The sequence below is a fragment of the Oncorhynchus keta genome, chromosome 36, assembly GCF_023373465.1.
Source record: "Oncorhynchus keta strain PuntledgeMale-10-30-2019 chromosome 36, Oket_V2, whole genome shotgun sequence".
NCBI lineage: Eukaryota > Metazoa > Chordata > Actinopteri > Salmoniformes > Salmonidae > Oncorhynchus > Oncorhynchus keta.
In genome coordinates, this window is record NC_068456.1 from 20,677,909 (window position 1) to 20,704,199 (window position 26,291).

The window sequence follows — 26,291 nt, forward strand, 5'->3', positions numbered from 1 at the left end:
GCCCAGGCTCTGTCGCAGCCGGCCGCGACCGGGAGGCCCATGGGGCGGCGCACAATTGGCCTAGCGTCGTCCGTGTTAGGGAGGGTTTGGCAGGCAGGGATATCCTTGTCTCATCGCGCACTAGCGACTCCTGTGGCGGGCCAGGCACAGTGCATGCTGACCAGGTCGCTAGGTGTACGGTGTTTCCTCCGACACATTGGTGCGGCTGGCTTCCAGGTTGGATGCGCGCTGTGTTAAGAAGCAGTGCGGCTTGGTTGGGTTGTGTTTCGGAGGACGTATGGGAGTTGCAGCGATGAGACAAGACAATAACTACTAACAATTGGATACCATGAAATTGGGGGAAAAAAGGGTGTAAAAGTAAATAAATAAATAAAAAATATTAAAAACATGGTCCAGCATTCCTGTGTAACGCTTTCGACACCTTGTAGAGTCCATGCCCTGATGAATTGAGGCTGTTCTGAGGGCAGAGGGGGGCTGCAATGTTTGGTATACTCAGTGTATATTACTTTATATTCAAAATATATCCGCCCGTATACACAAAGCGTCTCAGAGTAGGAGTGCTGATCTAGGATCAGCCACCCCCCCTATTCATCTTGATTTAAAAAACAAAACTGATCATAGAAGAGCACTCCTTCACTGTTTGTGAATATGGGCCAATTCTCCAACTGCATCCTGGTGCATCGTGACTCGACTAGCAAGCATGAGATACACCCACCCAAAGCGAATACTGAGAGAGCTTATATCATCCATAAAACTGATACTATACAAACCATAAGACTGATACTAACCTTAAGACTGATATCATCCATAAGACTGATATCATCCATAAGACCAATACTAACCATGAGACTGATACTAACCATAAGACTGATATCATCCATAAGACTGATACTAACCTTAAGACAGATATCATCCATAAGACCAATACAAACCATGAGACTGATACTAACCATAAGACTGAAATCTTCCATAAGACTGATACTAACCATAAGACTGATATCATCCATAAGACTGATACTATACTAACCATAAGACTGATACTAACCATAAGACTGATATCATCCATGAGACTGATACTAACCATAAAACTGAAATCATCCATAAGACTGACACTAACCATAAGACTGATATCATCCATAAGACTGATACTATACTAACCATAAGACTGATACTAACCATAAGACTGATATCATCCATAAGACTGATACTAACCATAACACTGATATCATCCATAAGACCAATACTAACCATGAGACTGATACTAACCATAAGACTGATACCATCCATAAGACTGATATCATCCATTAGACCGATACTAACCATGAGACTGATATCATCCATAAAACTGATACTAACCATTAAACCATAAGACTGATACTATTCATAAGACTGATATGATCCATAAGACTGATACTAAACATAAGACTGATACTAACCATAAGACTGATATCATCCATAAGACTGGTACTAACCATGAAACTGATATAATCCATAAGACTGATACTATACTAACCATAAGACTGATATCATCCATAAGACTGATATCATCCATAAGACTGATGTCATCCATAAGACTGATACTAACCATAACACTGATATCATCCATAAGACCAATACTAACCATGAGACTGATACTAACCATAAGACTGATACCATCCATAAGACTGACACTAACCATAAGACTGATATCATCCATGAGACTGATACTAACCATAAGACTGAAATCATCCATAAGACTGATATCATCCATAAGACTGATACTATACTAACCATAAGACTGATATCATCCATAAGACTGATACTAACCATGAGACTGATATCATCCATAAGACTGATACTAACCATGAGACTGATATCATCCATAAGACTGATACTAACCATAAGACTGATATCATCCATAAGACTGATACTAAACATAAGACTGATACTAACCATAAGACTGATATCATCCATAACACTGATACTAAACATAAGACTGATACTAACCATAAGACTGATATCATCCATAAGACTGATACTATACTAACCATAAGACTGATACTAACCATAAGACTGATATCATCCATGAGACTGATACTAACCATAAGACTGAAATCATCCATAAGACTGAGACTAACCATAAGACTGATATCATCCATAAGACTGATACTGTACTAACCATAAGACTGATACTAACCATAAGACTGACATCATCCATAAGACTGATACTAACCATAACACTGATATCATCCATAAGACCAATACTAACCATGAGACTGATACTAACCATAACACTGATACCATCCATAAGACTGACACTAACCATAAGACTGATATCATCCATTAGACCGATACTAACCATAAGACTGATACTAACCATGAGACTGATACTAAACATAAGACTGATACTAACCATAAGACTGATACTAACCATAACACTGATATCATCCATAAGACTGATACTAAACATAAGACTGATACTAACCATAAGATTGATATCATCCATAAGACTGGTACTCACCATAAGACTGATACTAACCATAACACTGATATCATCCATAAGACTGATACTATACTAACCATAAGACTGATACTAACCATAAGACTGATATCATCCATGAGACTGATACTAACCATAAGACTGAAATCATCCATAAGACTGATACTAAACATAAGACTGATACTAAACATAAGACTGATACTAACCATAAGACTGATATCACCATAAGACTGATACTAACCATAAGATTGATATCATCCATAAGACTGGTACTCACCATAAGACTGATACTAACCATAAGACTGATATCATCCATAAGACTGATACTATACTAACCATAAGACTGATACTAACCATAAGACTGATATCATCCATGAGACTGATACTAACCATAAGACTGAAATCATCCATAAGACCATAAGACTGATATCATCCATAAGACTGATACTATACTAACCATAAGACTGATACTAACCATAAAGATATCACTGATATACTATACTAACCATAAGACTGATAAGACTGATATCATCCATCCATGAGACTGATACTAACCATAAGACTGAAATACTAAACCATAACCATAAGACTGATATCATCCATAAGACTGATACTAACCATAACACTGATATCATCCATAAGACCAATACTAACCATGAGACTGATACTAACCATAAGACTGATATCATCCATTAGACCGATACTAACCATAAGACTGATATCATCCATAAGACTGATACTATACTAACCATAAGACTGATACTAACCATAAGACTGATATCATCCATGAGACTGATACTAACCATAAGACTGAAATCATCCATAAGACTGACACTAACCATAAGACTGATATCATCCATAAGACTGATACTATACTAACCATAAGACTGATACTAACCATAACACTGATATCATCCATAAGACTGATACTATACTAACCATAAGACTGATACTAACCATAAGACTGATATCATCCATGAGACTGATATCATCCATGAGACTGATACTAACCATAAGACTGAAATCATCCATAAGACTGACACTAACCATAAGACTGATATCATCCATAAGACTGATACTAACCATAACACTGATATCATCCATAAGACCAATACTAACCATGAGACTGATACTAACCATAAGACTGATATCATCCATTAGACCGATACTAACCATAAGACTGATATCATCCATTAGACCGATACTAACCATAAGACTGATACTAACCATGAGACTGATACTAAACATAAGACTGATACTAACCATAAGACTGATACTAACCATAACACTGATATCATCCATAAGACTGATACTAAACATAAGACTGATACTAACCATAAGATTGATATCATCCATAAGACTGGTACTCACCATAAGACTGATACTAACCATAACACTGATATCATCCATAAGACTGATACTATACTAACCATAAGACTGATACTAACCATAAGACTGATATCATCCATGAGACTGATACTAACCATAAGACTGAAATCATCCATAAGACTGATACTAAACATAAGACTGATACTAAACATAAGACTGATACTAACCATAAGACTGATATCATCCATAAGACTGATACTAACCATAAGATTGATATCATCCATAAGACTGGTACTCACCATAAGACTGATACTAACCATAAGACTGATATCATCCATAAGACTGATACTATACTAACCATAAGACTGATACTAACCATAAGACTGATATCATCCATGAGACTGATACTAACCATAAGACTGAAATCATCCATAAGACTGACACTAACCATAAGACTGATATCATCCATAAGACTGATACTATACTAACCATAAGACTGATACTAACCATAACACTGATATCATCCATAAGACTGATACTATACTAACCATAAGACTGATACTAACCATAAGACTGATATCATCCATGAGACTGATATCATCCATGAGACTGATACTAACCATAAGACTGAAATCATCCATAAGACTGACACTAACCATAAGACTGATATCATCCATAAGACTGATACTAACCATAACACTGATATCATCCATAAGACCAATACTAACCATGAGACTGATACTAACCATAAGACTGATATCATCCATTAGACCGATACTAACCATAAGACTGATATCATCCATAAAACTGATACTAACCATTAGACCATAAGACTGATATGATCCATAAGACTGATACTAACCATAAGACTGATATCATCCATAAGACTGATACTAACCATAAGACTGATATCATCCATAAGACTGATACTAACCATGAGACTGATACTAAACATAAGACTGATACTAACCATAAGACTGATATCATCCATAAGACTGATACTAACCATAAGATTGATATCATCCATAAGACTGGTACTCACCATAAGACTGATACTAACCATAAGACTGATATCATCCATAAGACTGATACTATACTAACCATAAGACTGATACTAACCATAAGACTGATATCATCCATAAGACTGATATCATCCATAAGACTGATACTAACCTTAACACTGATATCATCCATAAGACGAATACTAACCATGAGACTGATACTAACCATAAGACTGATACCATCCATAAGACTGACACTAACCATAAGACTGATATCATCCATTAGACCGATACTAACCATAAGACTGATATGATCCATAAGACTGATACTAAACATAAGACTGATACTAACCACAAGATTGATATCATCCATAAGACTGATACTAACCATGAGACTGATATCATCCATAAGACTGATACTAAACATAAGACTGATACTAACCATAAGACTGATACTAACCACAAGACTGATATCATCCATAAGACTGATACTAACCATAAGACTGATATCATCCATAAGACTGATACTAAACATAAGACTGATATCATCCATAAGACTGATACTAAACATAAGACTGATATCATCCATAAGACTGATACTAACCATAAAACTGATATCATGCATAAGACTGATACTATACTAACCATAAGACTGATACCAACCATAAGACAAACGAAGACAGATGAAGAGATGCGATTCATTCACTGAAACAAGCACTATATATATATCATAGTGTACAAGATATCACACAGTGCAAGAATAACAAATATGCTCACAAGGAGATGAGGGTTTATAAAAATATGGAGAGAGAAGGTGCTGTTCTCCTACCTGTCAGTGAGGTACTGATGATGTCCTGTTCCTGTTTTGGGAGGGAGTGGAGAGATGGGGTTAGGTTCTGGTGGTCCTTAGTACAAGGGGGGTGATCCAGGTGCTCCTGAGGGGTTCCGGGTGGCGAGGGGCACAGCTCAGCCTCCAGAGCTTGCTGCTTGAGGGAGGGGCTCTGGAAACAGAAGCAGAACATGTCTTCAGAATTATGGTTCTGGGGGAGGGTGCTGACTCTCTGTCTGGGGTGGGTGGAGAGGTTTGAGAAGGTGGTTGGAGAAAGCCTGATGCTGGCCCTGGGCTTGTCCTGAGGGGAAGCGATCCTGTGTTGTGTCCGTGTGCCCCACACCTCAGTTATCAAAGTGTAAGACGGTCACGTAATGGGGCTCGTCTCAGTTCAGCTCTCTCCTTGGCTTCATCAGACCTGGGTCCACATGTGATCCCAGTCGTTAGATCCCTGTGTGTGCGACAGCGTTCTCCGGTTCCTCAGAACGGTGAGATCCCTTCGGGCGTAGGATCACTGTGTGTTCTCCTTATCACTCCTCTATTCCCTGATTCAGTAGAATCCATATATGTGTTTTCCCAGTCTGTCTGCTTTCCCAGTGATCCTTCTACTGCTCCAGCTCTCCTCCACATGGATTATTCATAGCGCCAGGGAAACGTCAGGAAAACCACGCGTGTGGGTATATGATGTGGGGGGGCGTCTCCGTGGTAACGTTGTGAGGCTGAGCATTCTAACTGGAGAGCAGAGGCTGACGTTGTTAGCTCAGTGTGAGCAGCAGTACTAGGATAAAATGTCTTTATATGCATAAATATGGGCTAGGGTGGGGGAAAGAGTGGTTCATTTTGTTTCGTTTGACATCATGATTTGGTGATGTTCTAGAACCTCCCGCTCGCCGTGTGCGTCAGAGAGGAGAAAGATGAGAGGGAGGGGGCTGTTACTCACACACATACACACGCATAAACGCTAACACACACTAACCAGTATGGACACACACTAGCCTTTAGCCAATGCAAAAGTATTCCACTTCAGAAAATATATACTGTAGTATGAATTAAAAAGACACATATCTTTAATTAACTCATTATCTAATATGAGAACTGAAGTGAACCATTATATTCTGAGCTGTTCAAAAATAACCATACATCATGTTTTTGTCATTGTATTTGTCACTCTTCTCATTCTAAATTATAGGATGTACCTTGATATAGTGTCTCATGTCATAAATGAAATACTATCTTGACTTTCAGAGGATATAGTTACCTTTTCAGAGTCAGACAGGTTTATTCCATCGGCCATTCGAGCCATGCTGAAAATTAAACATTTTACGTTGAAAGAAATCAACTGCAAAGCTATCACAGTAAATAAATAAAACTGTTATATGATTCAATTTGTTACAGGTCAGAATGGGCATATTAAAATAATATTTAATGGGATATCATAATATCTGACTATCATAAGCGGTTTTGACGAAGGATGCGTTTACACAGGCAACCAATTAGGATTTTTTTTTTTCAGTTTTGAAAAAGATCTGTTTTGAAAAGATCGGATGTGATTGGTCAAAAGAACAATTAGTGGAGAAAAGATCAGAATTGGGCTGCCTTTACAAATGCAGCCTAAGAGCCCTGGGTGATAAAAAATATATTGCTTTTCAATTAATGGTGATGGCTACAATTATCATAAGTTAAATCAATGAAGAATCTAGTTCCATACAATAACAATTAGTTAAATCAATTAAGAATTTAGCTGCATTTAGCAGCAGTACATTACAGGCAGTGCTGTGCCACCCTGAATGGGTGACGGCTGAATGTTCCTCGTGACTAGATATGACTGTCGTTATTTGGACTGGAATCATATCCGAGTCATGACTGTAGGCACTGCTGTGTTCTGTTAACCTACTTCTGCAGCACTGAGTTCAGCTAGTGGAGAGAATCTGATCTGCAGGACACCAATGCTGAATTCAAAACAACATACAGAGAAAAAGGCATTGCCACAGATTTGTCTGGCTGGTCCAAATTTAGAACTCCTGTTTCTACACAACTATGTATGACCTAGCTACAATTGCTGTAGCCTTGTCACAAGTTTTTATTGGTTATTGCTTTTGAAGCGCTTTGAGATTTATTTTGTAATGAAAAGCGCTAAGGAAGTCAAATACATTATTATATGTCCTTATATTCTTATCAGTTAATACCTATTTAGTGAAGTGGGCTAAGAATATATTAAGAATGAGGGATAATGCTTCAGAAACTGAATACATTATTTACGATTGTCTTGTAGAATTGTTTTATTATCCCTTTTCTGTGGCGCTGTAATGATGACAATCAGGCTAGTTCGTTTCTCGGTCCATTATTTGGAATCTTGGTCCTACGTTCGCTGTACCTACAATGACATCATACAGGTTTCCCTTATGCATGTCAGTGGATGTAAATCTGGAAAAAGAGTGTACAACTTCCTAAGCTCTGTGTCGATTTCGACAGTCCAGGTGTAAAGATCATGGGTTTTTGTGGACTCTTCAGGAGCCAAGATCAGTACCTGCCATTCAGTACCTTCCACTGGACTAGGTACTACATCATGGCAGACTACATCATGGCAGAGGTTTTCAGACAAAAAATTGTTCCAATCCGAATTAAAGATGCTACATTTGGGTTGGGTCAGAAGAGCAGTAGATGGATCAGTACAGTTTTCCCCTCTCCTCTAGCAAGCAGAGATACCACCGCTCTGTTGCTGCTGACCTTCCTCAAATGGTTCTTAATCATCTGTTTGTTTTCAACATGAAAGTGAAAAAGTGGATCGGGTTAAGGGTTCTTTCATAGCACACCAGCATTGAAAGTTGATTGTTCTGTTGAGATAATTATATTATACCATATGAGTCATTATAGTCAATCATTAGAAAGACTGGTCTTGATTTGATGGGAATGTTGGGATAGGCTTGGTGATGCCTGGGAATCAGCCAGTAAATCAATGCTAGCAGCCAGCAGTGAGAGAACACGTGCCTTGTTCCCTAAATCATTACCAAAATAACTTACTCCTACTTCCTGTACTGTATTGGCCACTCTCTCAGCCCTTGCATGTGATTGATATTACCATGAAAGTAATATATCTGTTGACACAAATAAAAGTGTATCTTCCCTAAAAGCCTTGTACTGTGGGGCAAAAAAATATTTCGTCAGCCACCAATTGTGCAAGTTCTCCCACTTAAAAAGATGAGAGAGGCCTGTAATTTTCATCATAGGTACACTTCAACTATGACAGACAAAATGAGAAAAAAAAACAGAAAATCACATTGTAGGATTTTTTATGAATTTATTTGCAAATTATGGTGGAAAATAAGTATTTGGTCACCTACAAACAAGCAAGATTTCTGGCTCTCACAGACCTCTAACTTCTTCTTTAAGAGGCTCCTCTGTCCTCCACTCGTTACCTGTATTAATGGCACCTGTTTGAACTTGTTATCAGTATAAAATACACCTGTCCACAACCTCAAACAGTCACACTCCAAACTCCACTATGGCCAAGACCAAAGAGCTGTCAAAGGACACCAGAAACAAAATTGTAGACCTGCACCAGGCTGGGAAGACAAAATCTGCAATAGGTAAGCAGCTTGGTTTTAAGAAATCAACTGTGGGAGCAATTATTAGGAAATGGAAGACATACAAGACCACTGATAATCTCCCTCAATCTGGGGCTCCAAGCAAGATCAAAAATCCCAGAACCACACGGGGGGACCTAGTGAATGACCTGCAGAGAGCTGGGACCAAAGTAACAAATCCTACCATCAGTAACACACTACGCCGCCAGGGACTCAAATCCTGCAGTGCCAGACATGTCCCCCTGCTTAAGCCAGTACATGTCCAGGCCCGTCTGAAGTTTGCTAGCATTTGGATGATCCAGAAGAAGATTGGGAGAATGTCATATGGTCAGATGAAACCAAAATAACTTTTTTTTAATGCCCTTCAATCAGCAAGGGCATTGAACATGAAACGTGGATGGGTCTTTCAGCATGACAATGATCCCAAACACACCGCCAGGGCATCGAAGGAGTGGGTTCGTAAGAAGCATTTCAAGGTCCTGTAGTGGCCTAGCCAGTCTCCAGATCTCAACCCCATAGAAAATCTTTGGAGGGAGTTGAAAGTCCGTGTTGCCCAGCAACAGCCCCAAATACGTATTTTCCACCATAATTTGCAAATAAATTCATAAAAAATCCTACAATGTGATCTGGATTTTGTTCTCTCATTTTGTCTGTCATAGTTGAAGTGTACCTATGATGAAAATTACAGGCCTCTCTCATCTTTTTAAGTGGGAGAACTTGCACAATTGGTGGCTGACTAAATACTTTTTTGCCCCACTGTACCTGTTTTTGTGCTGGTCTTGGTTCTGGGTGTCCTGAGCCTGCCAGCTCACTGTCACACACCTGACGCGCTGAGAGCTGGAGGGGTCATGATCCTAAAACCCAATACGGACAATGTCTTTATCAGTAGACTGTACACAGATTCATTAAATGAAACATACCATACCATTATGTACTCTGAGAATATTGGCATAAATTATTGCTGCAATTTACCCATTCTAACAAATTCATATTTCACCAAACATATCTCAGCGAATGTGCACTTTTGCTCATTAGCTAGTTATTTATTTCTATAGACTGCTTAATAGGGAGCCGTGTTGCACGTCATAATAACACTGTGGATTAGAAATAGCTCTGGATGTGTGACGTTAACATCTAGTCTATCACTGAATAATATAGAGTGGTAAATACATGTATACACTTAAAGTGTGTTGAGCTGAGGGTGAATCACCAATCATTTGTTTTCAAATCAAATCAAACTTCATTTGTCACGTGTGCCGAATACAACAGGTGTAGGCCTTACAGTGAAATGCTTACTTACAGGCTCTAACCAATAGTGCAAAAAAGGTATTAGGTGAACAATAGGTAAGTAAATAAATAAAACAACAGTAAAAAGACAGGCTATATACAGTAGCGAGGCTACATACAGACACTGGTTGGTCTGCACAATTGAGGTAGTATGTACATGAATGTATAGTTAAAGTGACTATGCATATATGATAAACAGAGAGTAGCAGCAGCATAAAAAGAGGGATTCGCGGGGGGGGGGCACACAATGCAAATAGTCAAGGTAGCCATTTGATTACCTGTTCAGGGGTCTTCTGGCTTGGGGGTAAAAACTGTTGAGAAGCCTTTTTGTCCTAGACTTGGTACCGCTTGCCATGCCTTTTGCATTGTTATTGAGGAAAGAGAGAGCAAGAGAGAGAGCAAGAGAGAGAGAGGGAGAGTGAGAGAGATTGAAAGAGAGAGCCAGTGTGTGGGGGGAGATTGAAAGAGAGAGAGAAAGAGAGTAGGGGAAGAGAGAGGGAACTCTATACACACCTGGCAATAGTCTTCTTTACTGTCCATGAGTCCACAGATGGCTAAAGGGGTTGTGCCCCTCTCCTTCTCTTCGTCCTCTTCCTCCTTTATGCTGGAGGAGGTAGCTGGGTCTTCCTCCTGTTGTGACCTTGTCCTGCTCAGGAAGAAATATCCAAGCTGAAGTGCATTCCTCAATATCTTTACCATAATGAGACTTGAGCAGGCAGGATAAGGTGGATCACCTTGATCTTCTCAGTAAGGACATCACAATGAAGCATTAATACATTCATAAACTGCATGTAAAGTAAGTGAACAGATGCAGGGGTCATATGGGGGAGGGTAACTAAGTGACATCACCTTCAATCCCCCCCAGGGACTCTGGGACAGAGAGGGGAAAGCTCAGGAGGTATAAAGGACGGGCCACAGCACCACAGAGACCCACCTTCCCCTGAGACATCCAGGATTCTCCTCCTCATGTTGGCTAGGCTCCCCAGCTGGTCCAAGATCCTCCTCCTCCTGTTGGCTAAGCTCCCCAGCTGGTCCAGTATTCTCCTCCTCCTGTTGGCTAAGTTCCACAGCTGGTCCAAGATCCTCCTCCTCCTGTTGGCTAAGCTCCCCAGCTGGTCCAGGATTCTCCTCCTCCTGTTGGCTAAGTTCCACAGCTGGTCCAGGATCCTCCTCCTCCTGTTGGCTAGGCTCCTCAGCTGGTCCAGGATCCTCCTCCTCCTTTTGGCTAGGCTCCCCAGCTGGTCCAGGATCCTCCTCCTCCTGTTGGTTAGGCTCCTCAGCTGGTCCAGGATCCTCCTCCTCCTGTTGGCTAGGCTCCCCAGCTGGTCCAGGATCCTCCTCCTCCTTTTGGCTAGGCTCCCCAGCTGGTCCAGGATCCTCCTCCTCCTGTTGGTTGGGCTCCTCAGCTGGTCCAGGATCCTCCTCCTCCTGTTGGCTAGGCTCCCCAGCTGGTCCAGGATTCTCCTCCTCCTGTTGGCTGGGCTCCCCAGCTGGTCCAGGATAAGTGGAGCAGGTGAGAACACAGCCAGGTTCTCCATCCACAACATCCTCCAACAGGTCTGGGATCAGGTGCTGTGTGTGGGTGGTGAGGTGCGAGCCAATGTCCAAAGTCTCAGGACTACACAGAGGGGATCATACAAGTGCAATGTTAAAGGTACGAGTGATATTTGTGTTTAGCTGGAGGACATAATGCTTATTATCTGCAAAATCTGGCCCCTTTTCCATCTGTTTCCATCCATTTGACCTGAAATCAACAGCCATTGCTTATTCCTATTTTTTAAAGATAGAAAACGGTTGAAAAATGCCTTAGTATGCCTTAGTAAATAAAATAAAATATATAGTCTTGACTCTTAGCTCATTTGACACCAAATGAGCTGTTTGTGCTCATTGGGCCTTTTACATGGAAATACCCTTGTCACAATCCAATCCATTGTAACCATATTGTTCAGGGACACTGCCACTGCTAGGATACAACAAATCCCAAGGTCCTTTGTGCTTCTGCTATAAAAAGCTCCCATCATTTCCTCTTTTTCTGTCACACACCCACACAGGCAAATTTACTCAAAATGCCATGTGATTATCAAGGAATAAAATGCAGAATTTTGTTAGGAATATGGTTAAATCAAAGGAAGGCTATTTCTAAGATACTATATTGTTAATTTCCTATTACAACAGGAAGAAGCTACTAGCAAACACTGACAACCAACCCCACGATGGGTCTGGTTGCCACAAGTGGACCGAGTATGTTTGATGGCTTATAACGCCATGTAGGGTTGGGCAGTATACCGTATTTTATGATTTACCGGTATTGATGCAGGGACCGGTTTGGGTTTTTACTTTACCTTCTATACCGGTATTTTAATGTTTGGTTTGTTAAATATGATACGCCTTGTGTAATGGCAAATGTTATAGTTTACTTCGCTACTTGAGTCATCTCTCTCCGCGATTTGTCTATGTGCCACATTCCACACAGACCTAGCCACGCTCCCTTTCACTCAAGGAGCGCACTTGATGATCCTCAACCACGAGACACTTGCGTTCAGTCTGCGTGGTCAATGCAGCACATGCAACAATGTTGATGACAACAATGCTGTTTTCAATTTGCTTCTTAATATATATCCACTGGTGTTCTATATTAGTTTGTGTTTCTTACATCAGCAAACAGCTAGTTTGTCTTTTCTTAGCAAGTTACCATACATCTTGTGAGACGTTAATTGTTAGCCGCTAATGCTGAAAGCTAGCTAGCTAATAAATGTACTGAGTAAGAACAAACGTAGCTAGCTAATCGAGCCTCATCAGTGATGGTGTAGATATAAATCAGCATGTTGTTTGTGCAACAGCATCTTCTAAATCAAAGAGGAATATGCAAAGCAAGAATATGTTAGCTACATGAAGTAGCTAAGAGAAAACATGCAATGTAGCCAAAGCCTTTGGGGTCCCCTAAGGAAACACCTATCAACACTAGATCCTACCTACCCTGTCACAATAACTCCTCCCTGGCATTTTAATTCGTTGTCATCTCAAACAACACTGTCTTCAAAGTGTCCACTATTATATTAAAACTATATAATTTGAATAGTCATTATATTTCCATGATTCCAACAGTTTTGCTCTAATTCGCAAGTCAAATCGCAATTGCAACGTTTGGTTAAAAATGAATCCTAGATTATTTGGCCATATCCTGCAGCCCTACGTGGCAGTGTGGAAATTATCTCAATTTAACAATGGTGTAAAGTACTTAAGTAAAAAATAATTTCAAGTAATAAAAAAAATGTATCTGTACTTTACTATTTTTGACAACTTTTACTTCACTACATTCCTAAAGAAAATACTGTACTTTTTACTCCATACATTTTCTCTGACACCTAAAAGTACTCATTACATTTTGAATGCTTAGCAGGACAGGAAAATGGTCCAATTCACACACTTGCCAAGACAACATCCATGGTCATCTACTGCCTCTGATCTGGAGGACTCACTAAACACAAATACTTTGTTTGTAAATTATGTCTGAGTGTTGGAGTGTGCTTCTGGTCAACCGTAAATAATATAAAAACAAGACAAGGGTGCCATCTGGTTTGCTTAATATAAGGAATTTGAAATCATTTATACTTTTACTTTCGATGCAAAAGTATATTTAAAACCAAATACTATTAGACTTTTACTCAAGTAGTATTTCACTTTTACTTTAGTCATTTTATATAATAATAATAATAATAATATAATAATATTCATTTTCTATTAACATATCTTTACTTTTACTCAAGTATGGCAATTGGGTATTTTTTCCACCACTACAATTGAGTGCAGGAAAAGCAGAAATGATAAAAGTGCTGAAATTTGTTTTGGTTGAAGTTGAATTGAACAGTATAAAACAATCAGAATGGAGAAAGACTCACTGAAATCACAGAATGTTAACTCAGCAAAAAAAGAAACATCCTTTCACTGTCAACTGCATATATTTTCAGCAAACTTAACATTTGTAAATATTTATATGAAGATAACAAGATTCAACTACTGAGACATAAACTGAACAAGTTCCACAGACATGTGACTAACATAAATTGAATAATGTGTCCCTGAACAAAGGGGGGGGTCAAAATCAAAAGTAACAGCCAGTATCTGGTGTGGCCACCAGCTGCATTAAGTACTGCAGTGCATCTCCTCCTCATGGACTGCACCAGATTTACCAGTTCTTGCTGTGAGATGTTACCCCTCTCTTCCACCATGGCACCTACAAGTTCCCGGACATTTCTGGGGGAATGGCCCTAGCCTTCACCCTCCGATTCAACACGTCCCAGACGTGCTCAATGGGATTGAGATCCGGGCTCTTCGCTGGCCATGGCAGAATACTGACATTCCTGTCTTGCAGGAAATCACACACAGAATGAGCAGTATGGCTGGTGGCATTGTCATGCTAGGGGATCATGTCAGGATGAGCCTGCAGGAAGGGTACCACATGAGGGAGGAGGATGTCTTCCCGGTAACACACAGCATTGAGATTGCCTGCAATGACAACAAGCTCAGTCCGATGATGCTGTGACACACCGCCCCAGACCATGACGGACTCTCCACCTCCAAATCGATCCCGCTCCAGAGTACAGGCATCGGTGTAACACTCATTCCTTCGACGATAAACTTGAATCCGACCATCACCCCTGGTGAGACAAAGCCGCGACTCGTCAGTGAAGAGCACTTTTTGCCAGTCCTGTCAGGTCCAGCGACGGTGGGTTTGTGCCCATAGGTGACGTTGTTGCCGGTGATGCCTGGTAAGGACCTGCCTTACAACAGGCCTACAAGCCCTCAGTCCAGCCTCTCTCAGCCTATTGCGGACAGTCTGAGCACTGATGAAGGGATTGTGCGTTCCTGGTGTAACTCGGGCAGTTGTTGTTGCCATCCTATTCCGCAGGTGTGATGTTCGGATGTACCGATCCTGTGCAGGTGTTGTTACACGTGGTCTGCCACTGCGAGGACAATCAGCTGTCCGTCCTGTCTCCCTGTAACGCTGTCTTAGGCGTATCACAGTACGGATATTGCAATTTATTGCCCTGGGCACATCTGCAGTCCTCATGCCTCCTCACGCAGATGAGCAGGGACCCTGGGCATCTTTCTATTGGTGTTTATCAGAGTCAGTAGAAAGGCCTCTTTAGTGTCCTAAGTTTTCATAACTGTGACTTTAATTGCCTACCGTCTGTAAGCTGTTAGTGTCTTAACAACTATTCCACAGGTGCATGTTCATAAATTTTTTATGGTTCATTGAACAAGCATGGGAAACAGTGTTTAAATCCTTTACAATGAAGATCTGTGAAGTTATATGGATTTTTAGAAATGATCTTTGAAAGACAGGGTCCTGAACAAGGGACGTTTCTTTTTTTGCTGAGTTTATGTGTTGCCACCCTAGGATCACTCACTACTTATTAAGCAAATGTAGAACTATAATTCAAAAACTAAAAATACCGTCATACCGTCCAATTTTTTAAATACCATGATATAATATTTTGCCCATATCGCCCAGCCCTAACACCATGTTGGAATAAGATGTGAGGATATTTTTTTTTTCCCTATTTCAAACCAATACCTTGGTCTTTCTATTAATACTGAAAAAAGCCTGGTAAGATATACTGGTGCTGAGAAATAAAAAGTGTGACAACCAAACCCGGTCTAGCCTACTTATTTTATTTAGCAGCAGCAACTTCACACTGAGTTCACCTCATTCAACTCAACTGAGTAGCAAAACATACAGTACCAGTCAAAAGTTTGGACACACCTTGTAACTGGTGTTGTCGGAAGGATGAGACCAAGGCGCAGCGTTCTTTGAGTTCCACATAATTTATTAACGAAGTGAAACTTTAGAAAAGATAAAAACAATAAAGAATACATCAACAAAACAGCTTCGTTGTGCAAACTATCTGCACACAAATAAAATAACAAGATCCCACACAGAAGGAGGGAAAAGGGCTGCCTAAGTATGACACCCAATCAGAGACAATGATAGACAGCTGCCTCTGATTGGGAACCACGGCCAGAAACAAAGAAATAAAGAACATAGAATGCCCACCCAAATCACACCTTGACCAAACCAAAATAGAGACATAAAAAGGCTCTCTAAGGTCAGGGCGTGACACACCTACTCATATATATTTTAGATTCTTCAAAGTAGCCACCCTTTGCCTTGATGAGAGCTTTGCACACTCTTGGCATTCTCTCAACCAGCTTCATGAGGTAGTCACCTGAAATGCATTTCAATGAACAGGTGTGACTTGTTAAAAGTGGAATTTCTTTCCTGTGTTTCAGCCAATCGGTTGTGTTGTGACAAGGTAGGGGTGGTATACAGAAGATGGCCCTATTTGGTAAAAGACCAAGTCCATATTATGGCAAAAACAGCTAAAATAAGCAGAGAAACAGCAGTCCATCATTACTTTAAGACATGAAGATCAGTCAATCCGGAGCATTTCAAGAACTTGAACGTTTCTTCAAGTGCAATCGCAAAAACCATCAAGCCCTGTGATGAAACTGGCTCTCATGAGGACCGCACCAGGAAAGAAAGACCCAGAGTTACTTCTGCTGCAGAGGATAAATTAATTAGAATTAACTGCACCTCAGATTGTAGCCCAAGTACATGCTTTATACATTTCAAGAATTGAATTGAATTTCTGCAATGAAACCATTACTAAAGGACACCAATAATAAGAAGAGACCTGCTTGGGCCAAGAAACATGAGTAATGGACATTAGACCAGTGGAAATCTGTCCTTTGGTCTGATGAGTCCAAATGTGAGATTTTTGGACCCAACCGCCGTGTGTTTGTGAGACGCAGAGTAGGTGAACAGATGATCTCCGCGTGTGTGGTTCCCACCGTGAAGCATGGAGGATATGGTGTAATGGTGTGGGGGTACTTTGCCAGTGACACTGTCTGTGATTTATTTAGAATTCAAGGCACACTTAACCAGAATGGTTACCACAGCATTCTGCAGCGATATGCCATCCCATCTGATTTGCACTTAGTGGGACTATCATTTGTTATCAACAGGGCAATGACCCAAAACACACCTCCAGGCTGTGTAAGGGCTATATGACCAAGAACGAGAATGCTGGTGCTGCATCAGATGACCTGACCCAATTGAGATGGTTTGTGCTGAGTTGGACCGCAGAGTGAAGGAAAAGCAGCCAACAAGTGCTCAGCATATGTGGGAACTCCTTCAAGACTGTTGGAAAAGCATTCCTCATGAAGCTGGTTTAGAGAATGCCAAAAGTGTAAAAAAGCTGTCATCAAGGCAAAGGGTGGCTACTTTGAAGAATATAAAATATATATTTGGATTTGTTTAACACTTTTTTGGTTACTAAATGATTCCATATGTGTTATTTCATAGTTTTAATGTCTTCACTATTATTCTACAATGTAGAAAAAAGTACAAATAAAGAAAAACCCTTGAATGAGTAGGTTTCCAAACTTTTGACTGATACTGTATGCATTGTAGAAATGCTACTAGAATGTCTTGAAAGCATCCTACAAATTTTTTCAAGAACAGTCATCTAGCCTAATCTAAAAATAGGACAGTAATTACACAAACAATTACATTTTTAGGAATGCAGTGTAACATTGCAATTTTTAAACATGCAACCAAACAAGTTTTATTCACTGTAAATATTCAGTCTTTACTCGCAAAGCACTGTAGCTCAATTACTTTTTCCTGGGATGCTGAAGCAGAAAACACAGGAGAATATTTAGGACACTCAACCAATTCCAACCAACTAACTAACCAACTAGCCGAGTACATCTGATGTACTGCCCCCTCAACCCAGTCACACATAAACACACAGTGTGCATGCGCACACACTAAGGATGGCCCACTCGCCTCAGAGCGCAATTAGCAATTGGTAATGCTGCCCAGGGTAAACCATTATAAGCTGTGAAACCCAGGTGGAAGTAGGTCAGAGGCTGTCAAAGAGAAAGAGAGAAAGCAACGCCTCTTACCCAGACCCTCAGTCAGAATCCCTGCTGAGTACTACCCTCAATGCAATGTAACAAGGGACAGAAGGGATTTAATAATATAGAGTCTGTGTAGAGGGATTCTCCTAAAGAAGGGATTTAATAATATAGAGTCTGTGTAGAGGGATTCTCCTAAAAACTACATACTGAAAAGCCAAAGAGATCCACATATCTAGACACAACATCATTATGCAAATGACTAGGATACAGCTCTATAACAAATATCCTCCCTTAATATAAAGTATCTCATGATGATATCTTATCTATTTACAAAGCCCCTCTCACTGGTGTAATGAGAGGCATCTGTAAAATCCTTGGTGATATCAACTTGACTGTTTCCGACTCTCCTTTGCCAATAGGTAAGACACACACACAAACACACAAGCACAAACACCAGCTCTGAGTCATTCCTGCTAGTTCCAGATGGTGTTGTCTGACTTTAAATTGTCCTTTGACAACCTGATCCCCAACCAGCCCAGAGAGGGTGGCTGGTGGCAGTGGACTGGGAGCATGGGTAGCTACCCACACCGACCATGCCCACATACCACCACACACCAAACACACAAACCAACACACATACCACACACACGCACAAAGAGGGTGAACTCTTTGTGTTGACCCTACCATGTGTCAAGTGAGCATCTAGGTCAAGGGTCGGCAATTAGGCAGCCTGCGAGTGATTTTTGGGGGGGATTTTAGGTCAAAATAGACTAACATCACCAGGAATTCAGTAAAAAATATGTGTAATTTAGGAAATCTGTTCCCAAGCACTTCTGTGAATATAAAAATAGACGTGATCATGTCTCAATGTAATCAAGGTATACAATTATTGTTATTTTCAAACACAACCTCTTTTTGTGCTTAGTTGTGGTGAATTTTCAGTGTATAAATTATTATAATTATGTTCCGGCCCGCCAACCATCCACTCTGACAAAAAACGGCTCGCGGCTGAATCTATTTACATACCCCTCTAGGCTATCTGGCAGAGGATTGAGGCCACTGCTGACACTGGGAGTTCTAGTATGGTCCAGTTACCCTCTGATACACATGATTTCCCAAACACACACAACTTCAACCTGACCTTATTTAGGGCTGTGGCGGTCACAAAATTTTGTCAGCCGGTGATTGTCAAGCAAATAACTGTTGGTCTCACGGTAATTGACCGTTGATTAACATATACACATTTAGCATATCCTGGCTTCCACACATAGCCTACAAGCCACTGATGAAGACCTTTGTAACAACTACATTTTAAAAAGTTGAATAAATCCATGTAATATAACCTACAACTAATTTATTTTAGACAGGTCTAAAGAAACAGGATTATAAGAAAATGTAATCTATTTCAGAATAACAGAATAGCATAGTCTGAGTTGTCCTTATTTTAGGTCCTGATCTGGCTATGCCATATGGCTGTGGGCTACACTAGTTCATTTAGCAGACGAGATTTGGTTAGAATTACGTGGCATTATTTTATAGTTTGAAGAATACAATTCAACAAGGCTGAATAAAATAGAAAGGATATTTTCTCCAAATGATTTGAGGGAGTGCACACATGCGGCTATTCTGTTTGGAGCGGTTAACAAAGAAATAGGTACTCCTATATGCTTAATTTAGAGTTATTGATGTAACTTTAGTTGTTCTACAAACGTTGGGCTTTATGTTTTGATTTTTAATACATTATAAGGCTGCATGATGCGACTCTAATGATGATTTGAAAAAAGTAGCTTAAAAGGCATGAGCTCTGCTTTGTTTTTTGAGCAGGCTGAACACACTTCATCAGTCTCTCTTTCACAATTTGACAAGCTATTGATAATGCCTCAAATTTCCCGGCGGCATCCCCTTTGTGTGGCCGTAATGCACCCTAAAAAAATCCATGCCGTTGTTCCCTTCTCCCTGAGTGCTGCCAGCTCCAGAGCACCTCTCACTCACTTGGCTCTTCATCACGTGATCGGGTCTGTCTCACAGGCTACAAGTCCTTATCCAATTCCGAGGTGCATATTGAAGATATTGGAAGAACTATCCACATAAATTCTTCGTCAGCCAAAAAGATGAGAAGCCCTAACGAACAGCAAAAGCACTAGCCTATGTCAATCCACCCATAGTACAAAAGTTTACATGTTCTATTCTGTGCCATAGATAAATATTTCCAAACATAGTCTGGGACAGTTAAATACAACCACTAGCATCAAAAAAAATGTTTTACCCAATGAGGCTGACACAACAGATCAAAATGTTTAGCTTAAAATGTGATAAACTATTAGGCTATTTCTTCACATTATAAGCGTAGCAATGCGCACACGGCAGAAGGCTATAAGCGCAAATGTTCCATTAGCGGGAAAACACCATTATCAAAAGTGACCGCAAATGCAATTATGCATATAATGCTTTTATTATAAAGGCGCATTTTTATGGTGAAAATTATCTTCCCCAAACTTGAAACTCACGTGTTGCTTAGAGCCAGTTAGGCTCTACACCCCGTGTTAAGCGGATGAATGTGCATCATTATTTTAAATGTTTATTCTGTAACATACAATTGCGATCCAATTACGATCTTGTCTCATCGCTGCAACTCCCCCAACGGGCTCGAGAAAAGTGAAGGTCGAGTCATGTGTCCTGCCAAACCGCGCTCCTTAACACCCACCCGCTTAACATGGAAGACAGCCGCACCAATGTGTCGGAGGAAACATTGTTTAACTAACTAGTGAAGTCAGCTTGCAGGCACCCGGCCCACCACAAGTAGTCGCTAGAGTGGGATGAGCCAAGTAAAGCCCCCCCAGCCAAACCCTCCCCTAACCCGGATGACACTGGGCCAATTGTGCGCTGCCCTATGGGACTCCTGGTCACGGCCGGTTGTGATACAGCCTGGAATCCAACCAGGTCTGTAGTGTCACCTCTAGCATTGAGATGCAGTGCCTTAGACCGCTGCGGCACTCGGGAGCCCATCACTAAGGAATTATTATGGTCCACACACCAACACAGTCGTGAAGAAGGCACAACAATGCCTCTTCCCCCTCAAAAGGCTGAAAATGGCATGGGCCCTCAGCATCTCAAAAATTCTACAGCTGCACCATTGAGGTCATCTTTACTGGCTGCATCACCACTTGGTATGGTAACTGCTTGGCATCCAACTGCAAGGCGCTACAGAGGGTAGCGCATTCGGCCCAGTACATTACTAGGGGCCAAGCTCTCTGCCATCCAGGACCTCTATATCAGGTGGTGTCAGAGGAAGGCCCTAAAAATTGTTGAAGACTCCATCCACCCAAGTTAAAGACTGTTCTCTCCGCTACTGCTGTGTGCTTAAGGTTGTTGTCCTGTTGGAAGGCGAACCTTCGCCCCAGTCTGAGGTCCTGAGCGCTCTGGAGCAGGTTTTCATCAAAGGATCTCTCTGTACAATGCTCAGTTCATCTTTCCATCGAACCTGACTAGTCTCACAGTCCCTGCCGCTGAAAAACATCCCAAAATCATGATGCTGCCACCACCATGCTTCACCGTAGGGATGGTTCCAGGTTTCCTGGCATTCAGGCCAAAGAGTTCAACCTTGGTTTCATCAGACCAGAGAATCATGTTTCTCATGGTCTGAGAGTACTTAAGGTGCTTTTTGGTAAACTCCAAGCGGGCTGTCATGTGCCTTTTACAGAGGAGGCCTGATTGGTGGAGTGCTGCAGAGGTGGTTGTCCTTCTGGAAGGTTCTCCCATCTCCACAGAGGAACTCTGGAGCTCTGTCCGAGTGACCATCGGGTTGTTGGGAACCTTCAGTGCTGCAGACATTTTTAGATACCCTTCCCCAGATTTGTGCCTCGTCACAATCCTATCTCGGAGCTCAACAGACAATTCCTTCGACCTTGTGGCTTAGTTTTTGCTCTGACATACACTGTCAACTGTGGGACCTTATATAGATCAATCAATTGAGTTTCATAGCAAAGTTTCTGAATAATTATGTAAATAAGGTATTTCTGTTTGTTTTTTTGCAAAAACAATCTAAAAACCTGTTTTCGATTTGTCATTATGGGGTATTGTGTGTAGATTGATGAGGAAAATGTTTTATTTGATCCATTTTAGAATAAGGCTGTAACGTAACAAAATGTGGAAAAAGTAAGGGGTCTGAATACTTTCAGAGAGCAAAACTTGAGTAATCAAGGTGACAGACAGTGACACATTCAATACCGCCTTGCACTCTTGCCTGCATCTAGATGATCTAGGGTGTAATCATTTGTCCAAACAGTTGCAAATGAAAGTGCCTCTTGGACAAATTCAGGTATGTTTATCCCCGTTTTTGTTCTGTTTGCTTCCGTTTAAGAAAAGTTTTTCAATAGAATTAGCTGAATGATCAGGGGTGAAGAGAAGACAATCAAACTTGACTATCTAGAGGAAGTAAAAGTCGTAACAAACACAGTTCACTTTCAAAGCAGCCACATACAAACAGCATGATCACTTTGCTCGTTGTACAATTCCTTCTCGCATCTAGTGAGTGAGTGTGGCTCAGTTGGTAGAGCATGGCGCTTGTAACGCCAGGGTAGTGGGTTCGATTCCCGGGACCACCCATACGTAGAATGTATGCACACATGACTGTAAGTCGCTTTGGATAAAAGCATCAGCTAAATGGCATATATTATTATATTATTATTATTATTATTATATTATCTATGCGCTATTCTCCTCTCACCATTTCCCTTTGCTTGTGAACTTCAGTGCACAACACAACAGCTGTGACCAGGCAAAAAAAACTTTCCAAGCCAAACCTTAGCTAACATAGCTACTAGATTCTAATGCATTAGTAAACCCGCTACAATCATGCAGCACAGTGTACAGCAAGCAGTTTAGCAGTTACACTGGCAGGCCCCAGTGGCAACAAATTAATAAAACCAAAAGCTTACCTTGACTTGGAAGAGTTCAAGTGTTGGATGTCCAGACCTAGCTGGCTAACATAGCATCCCTCTCTGTTCGAGCCGGGTGTTTGAGTAGGCTCAACTAGCTAGCTGCATCCACAACCTCAGTAATGTTACATAAAAGTGAAAAAATTAAACACAATCTCTCTCTGTCTCTCATTTTTCAGTAAATTAATTTGTTAAAAACTGTTCAACTATTGTGAGAATGGCTTGCCAAGAACATTTTCCAAAATTACTAATTTGAGGTAAAAAGGAGTTGGAGCACTCAACAAAAAAAGGTAAAGATTGATTCCTTTATGCTCACTGTAATCCATTGTACAGGATGCAAACAGGTGACTGACATTTCAACATCAAGCTGACGTCTTCCTCAGAGAAGATGTCAGCTCTTTCTTTGAGTCAACTACTCACCACATTTTATGCACTGTAGTGCTAGCTAGCTGTAGCCTATGCTTTCAGTACTAGATTCATTCTCTCATCCTTTGATTGGTTGGATAACATGTAAATTCATGCTGCAAGAGCTCTGATAGGTTGGAGGACATCCTCCAGAAGTTGTCATGCTACCCCAGAGAGTGCTGTTGAGGCTACTGTAGACCTTCATTGCAAAACAGTGTGTTTTAATCAATTATTTGGTTATTTTTTTATTTTTTTATTTATTTCACCTTTATTTAACCAGGTAGGCTAGTTGAGAACAAGTTCTCATTTGCAACTGCGACCTGGCAAAGATAAAGCATAGCAGTGTGAACAGACAACACAGAGTTACACATGGAGTAAACAATTAACAAGTCAATAACACAGTAGAATTAAATGGGGAGTCTATATACAATGTGTGCAAAAGGCATGAGGAGGTAGGTGATTAATTACAATTTTGCAGATTAACACTGGAGTGATAAATGATCAGATGGTCATGTAGAGGTAGAGATATTGGTATGCAAAAGAGCAGAAAAGTAAATAAATAAAAACAGTGTGGGGATGAGGTAGGTGAAATTGGGTGGGCTATTTACCAATAGACTATGTACAGCTGCAGCGATCGGTTAGCTGCTCGGATAGCTGAAGTTTGAAGTTGGTGAGGGAGATAAAAGTCTCCAACTTCAGCAATTTTTTCAATTTGTTCCAGTCACAGGCAGCAGAGTACTGGAACGAAAGGCGGCCAAATGAGGTAGGGATGATCAGTGAGATACACCTGCTGGAGCGCGTGCTACGGATAGGTGTTGCCATCGTGACCAGTGAACTGAGATAAGGCGGAGCTTTACCTAGCATGGACTTGTAGATGACCTGGAGCCAGTGGGTCTGGCGACGAATATGTAGCGAGGGCCTGCCGACTACAGCATACAAGTCGCAGTGGTGGGTGGTATAAGGTGCTTTATTGACAAAATGGATGGCACTGTGATAAACTGCATCCAGTTTGTTGAGTAGAGTGTTGGAAGCAATTTTGTAGATGACATCGCCGAAGTCGAGGATCGGTAGGATAGTCAGTTTTACTAGGGTAAGCTTGGCGGCGTGAGTGAAGGAGGCTTTGTTGCGGAATAGAAAGCCGACTCTTGATTTGATTTTCAATTGGAGATGTTTGATATGAGTCTGGAAGGAGAGTTTGCAGTCTAGCCAGACACCTAGGTACTTATAGATGTCCACATATTCAAGGTCGGAACCATCCAGGGTGGTGATGCTAGTCGGGCATGCGGGTGCAGGCAGCGATCGGTTGAAAAGCATGCACTTGGTTTTACTAGCGTTTAAGAGCAGTTGGAGGCCACGGAAGGAGTGTTGTATGGCATTGAAGCTCGTTTGGAGGTTAGATAGCACAGTGTCCAATGACGGGCCGAAAGTATATAGAATGGTGTCATCTGCGGTGGATCAGGGAATCGCCCGCAGCAAGAGCAACATCATTGATATATACAGAGAAAAGAGTCGGCCCGAGAATTGAACCCTGTGGCACCCCCATAGAGACTGCCAGAGGACCGGACAGCATGCCCTCCGATTTGACACACTGAACTCTGTCTGCAAAGTAATTGGTGAACCAGGCAAGGCAGTCATCCGAAAAACCGAGGCTACTGAGTCTGCCGATAAGAATATGGTGATTGACAGAGTCGAAAGCCTTGGCAAGGTCGATGAAGACGGCTGCACAGTACTGTCTTTTATCGATGGCGGTTATGATATCGTTTAGTACCTTGAGTGTGTCTCTGAGCGGAGAAGGTACGGTGGGATTCGAGATGGTCAGTGACCTGGTCAGTGACCTGTTTGTTGACTTGGCTGATGTGAATATATTTAGTATAGTTTTATCTACAGTAAAAATTATAGCTTTTTTATTGTTTCACTACTTAGATTTTTATGTACAGTACCTCAATTACCTAGTACCCCTGCATATAGCCAGGTTATCGTTACTCATTGTGTATTTATTCTTCGTGTTATTATTTTTCTATTATTTCTGTTTTTCTCTCTCTGCAAGTGAGCATTTCACTGTTATTCTACACCTGAAGAATGTGACAAATACATTTGATTTGATTTAAGGAATATATCAAATATCCTTGATGACTGGGAATAAACAAAATATATGAATAGTACTTTTCAAAACAGAACTGTGAGACTAACATGATTTCAGTAAATACTTTCAGATATTGGCACAAGTTGAGAGGTAAACCATCCGTGAACCTTTGCTGGTGTAGTACATTGAATTGTACATACCGGTTGTCTAAATAAAGCTTTCTTTGATTTACAACAGGAATAATAGAGCATTACAAGGAGCTATGTGAAGAGTAAAGCTTCCATCAGATCGTATCATTATAAGACCTCAGTGAGAGGGCACTGAACCGTGGTCCTTCTCTGTATCCATTCACAATGTATGTCAACAAGAGAGTTGGAGTGAGAGAGAGAGACGGGTGGGGAGTGAATGAGAGAGAGAGAGAGAGAGAG

The 26,291-nt window shown here is 40.9% G+C and overlaps 1 protein-coding gene and 1 non-coding gene across 4 annotated transcripts in view; one reads left to right on the plus strand and one right to left on the minus strand.

Moving 5' to 3' along the window:
* LOC118369413 (protein FAM13A-like) overlaps positions 1–26,291 on the minus strand; it is a 52,971-nt gene that overhangs the window by 6,788 nt on the left and 19,892 nt on the right. For 2 of the 3 annotated variants that reach the window (XM_052498649.1, XM_035753788.2), the window contains exons 7-11: positions 11,444–12,127; positions 11,023–11,155; positions 9,985–10,076; positions 6,897–6,942; positions 5,639–5,810 (exon numbers count right to left, since the gene is read on the minus strand). In XM_052498649.1, coding sequence (XP_052354609.1) covers positions 5,639–5,810; positions 6,897–6,942; positions 9,985–10,076; positions 11,023–11,155; positions 11,444–12,127 — 1,127 coding nt within the window. The remainder of the gene's footprint in view (positions 1–5,638; positions 5,811–6,896; positions 6,943–9,984; positions 10,077–11,022; positions 11,156–11,443; positions 12,128–26,291) is intronic. The other variant, XM_052498650.1, reaches the window with a different exon arrangement.
* trnat-ugu (transfer RNA threonine (anticodon UGU)) lies at positions 22,970–23,045 on the plus strand. Its single transcript has one exon. It is a non-coding gene; the product is annotated as a tRNA-Thr (tRNA).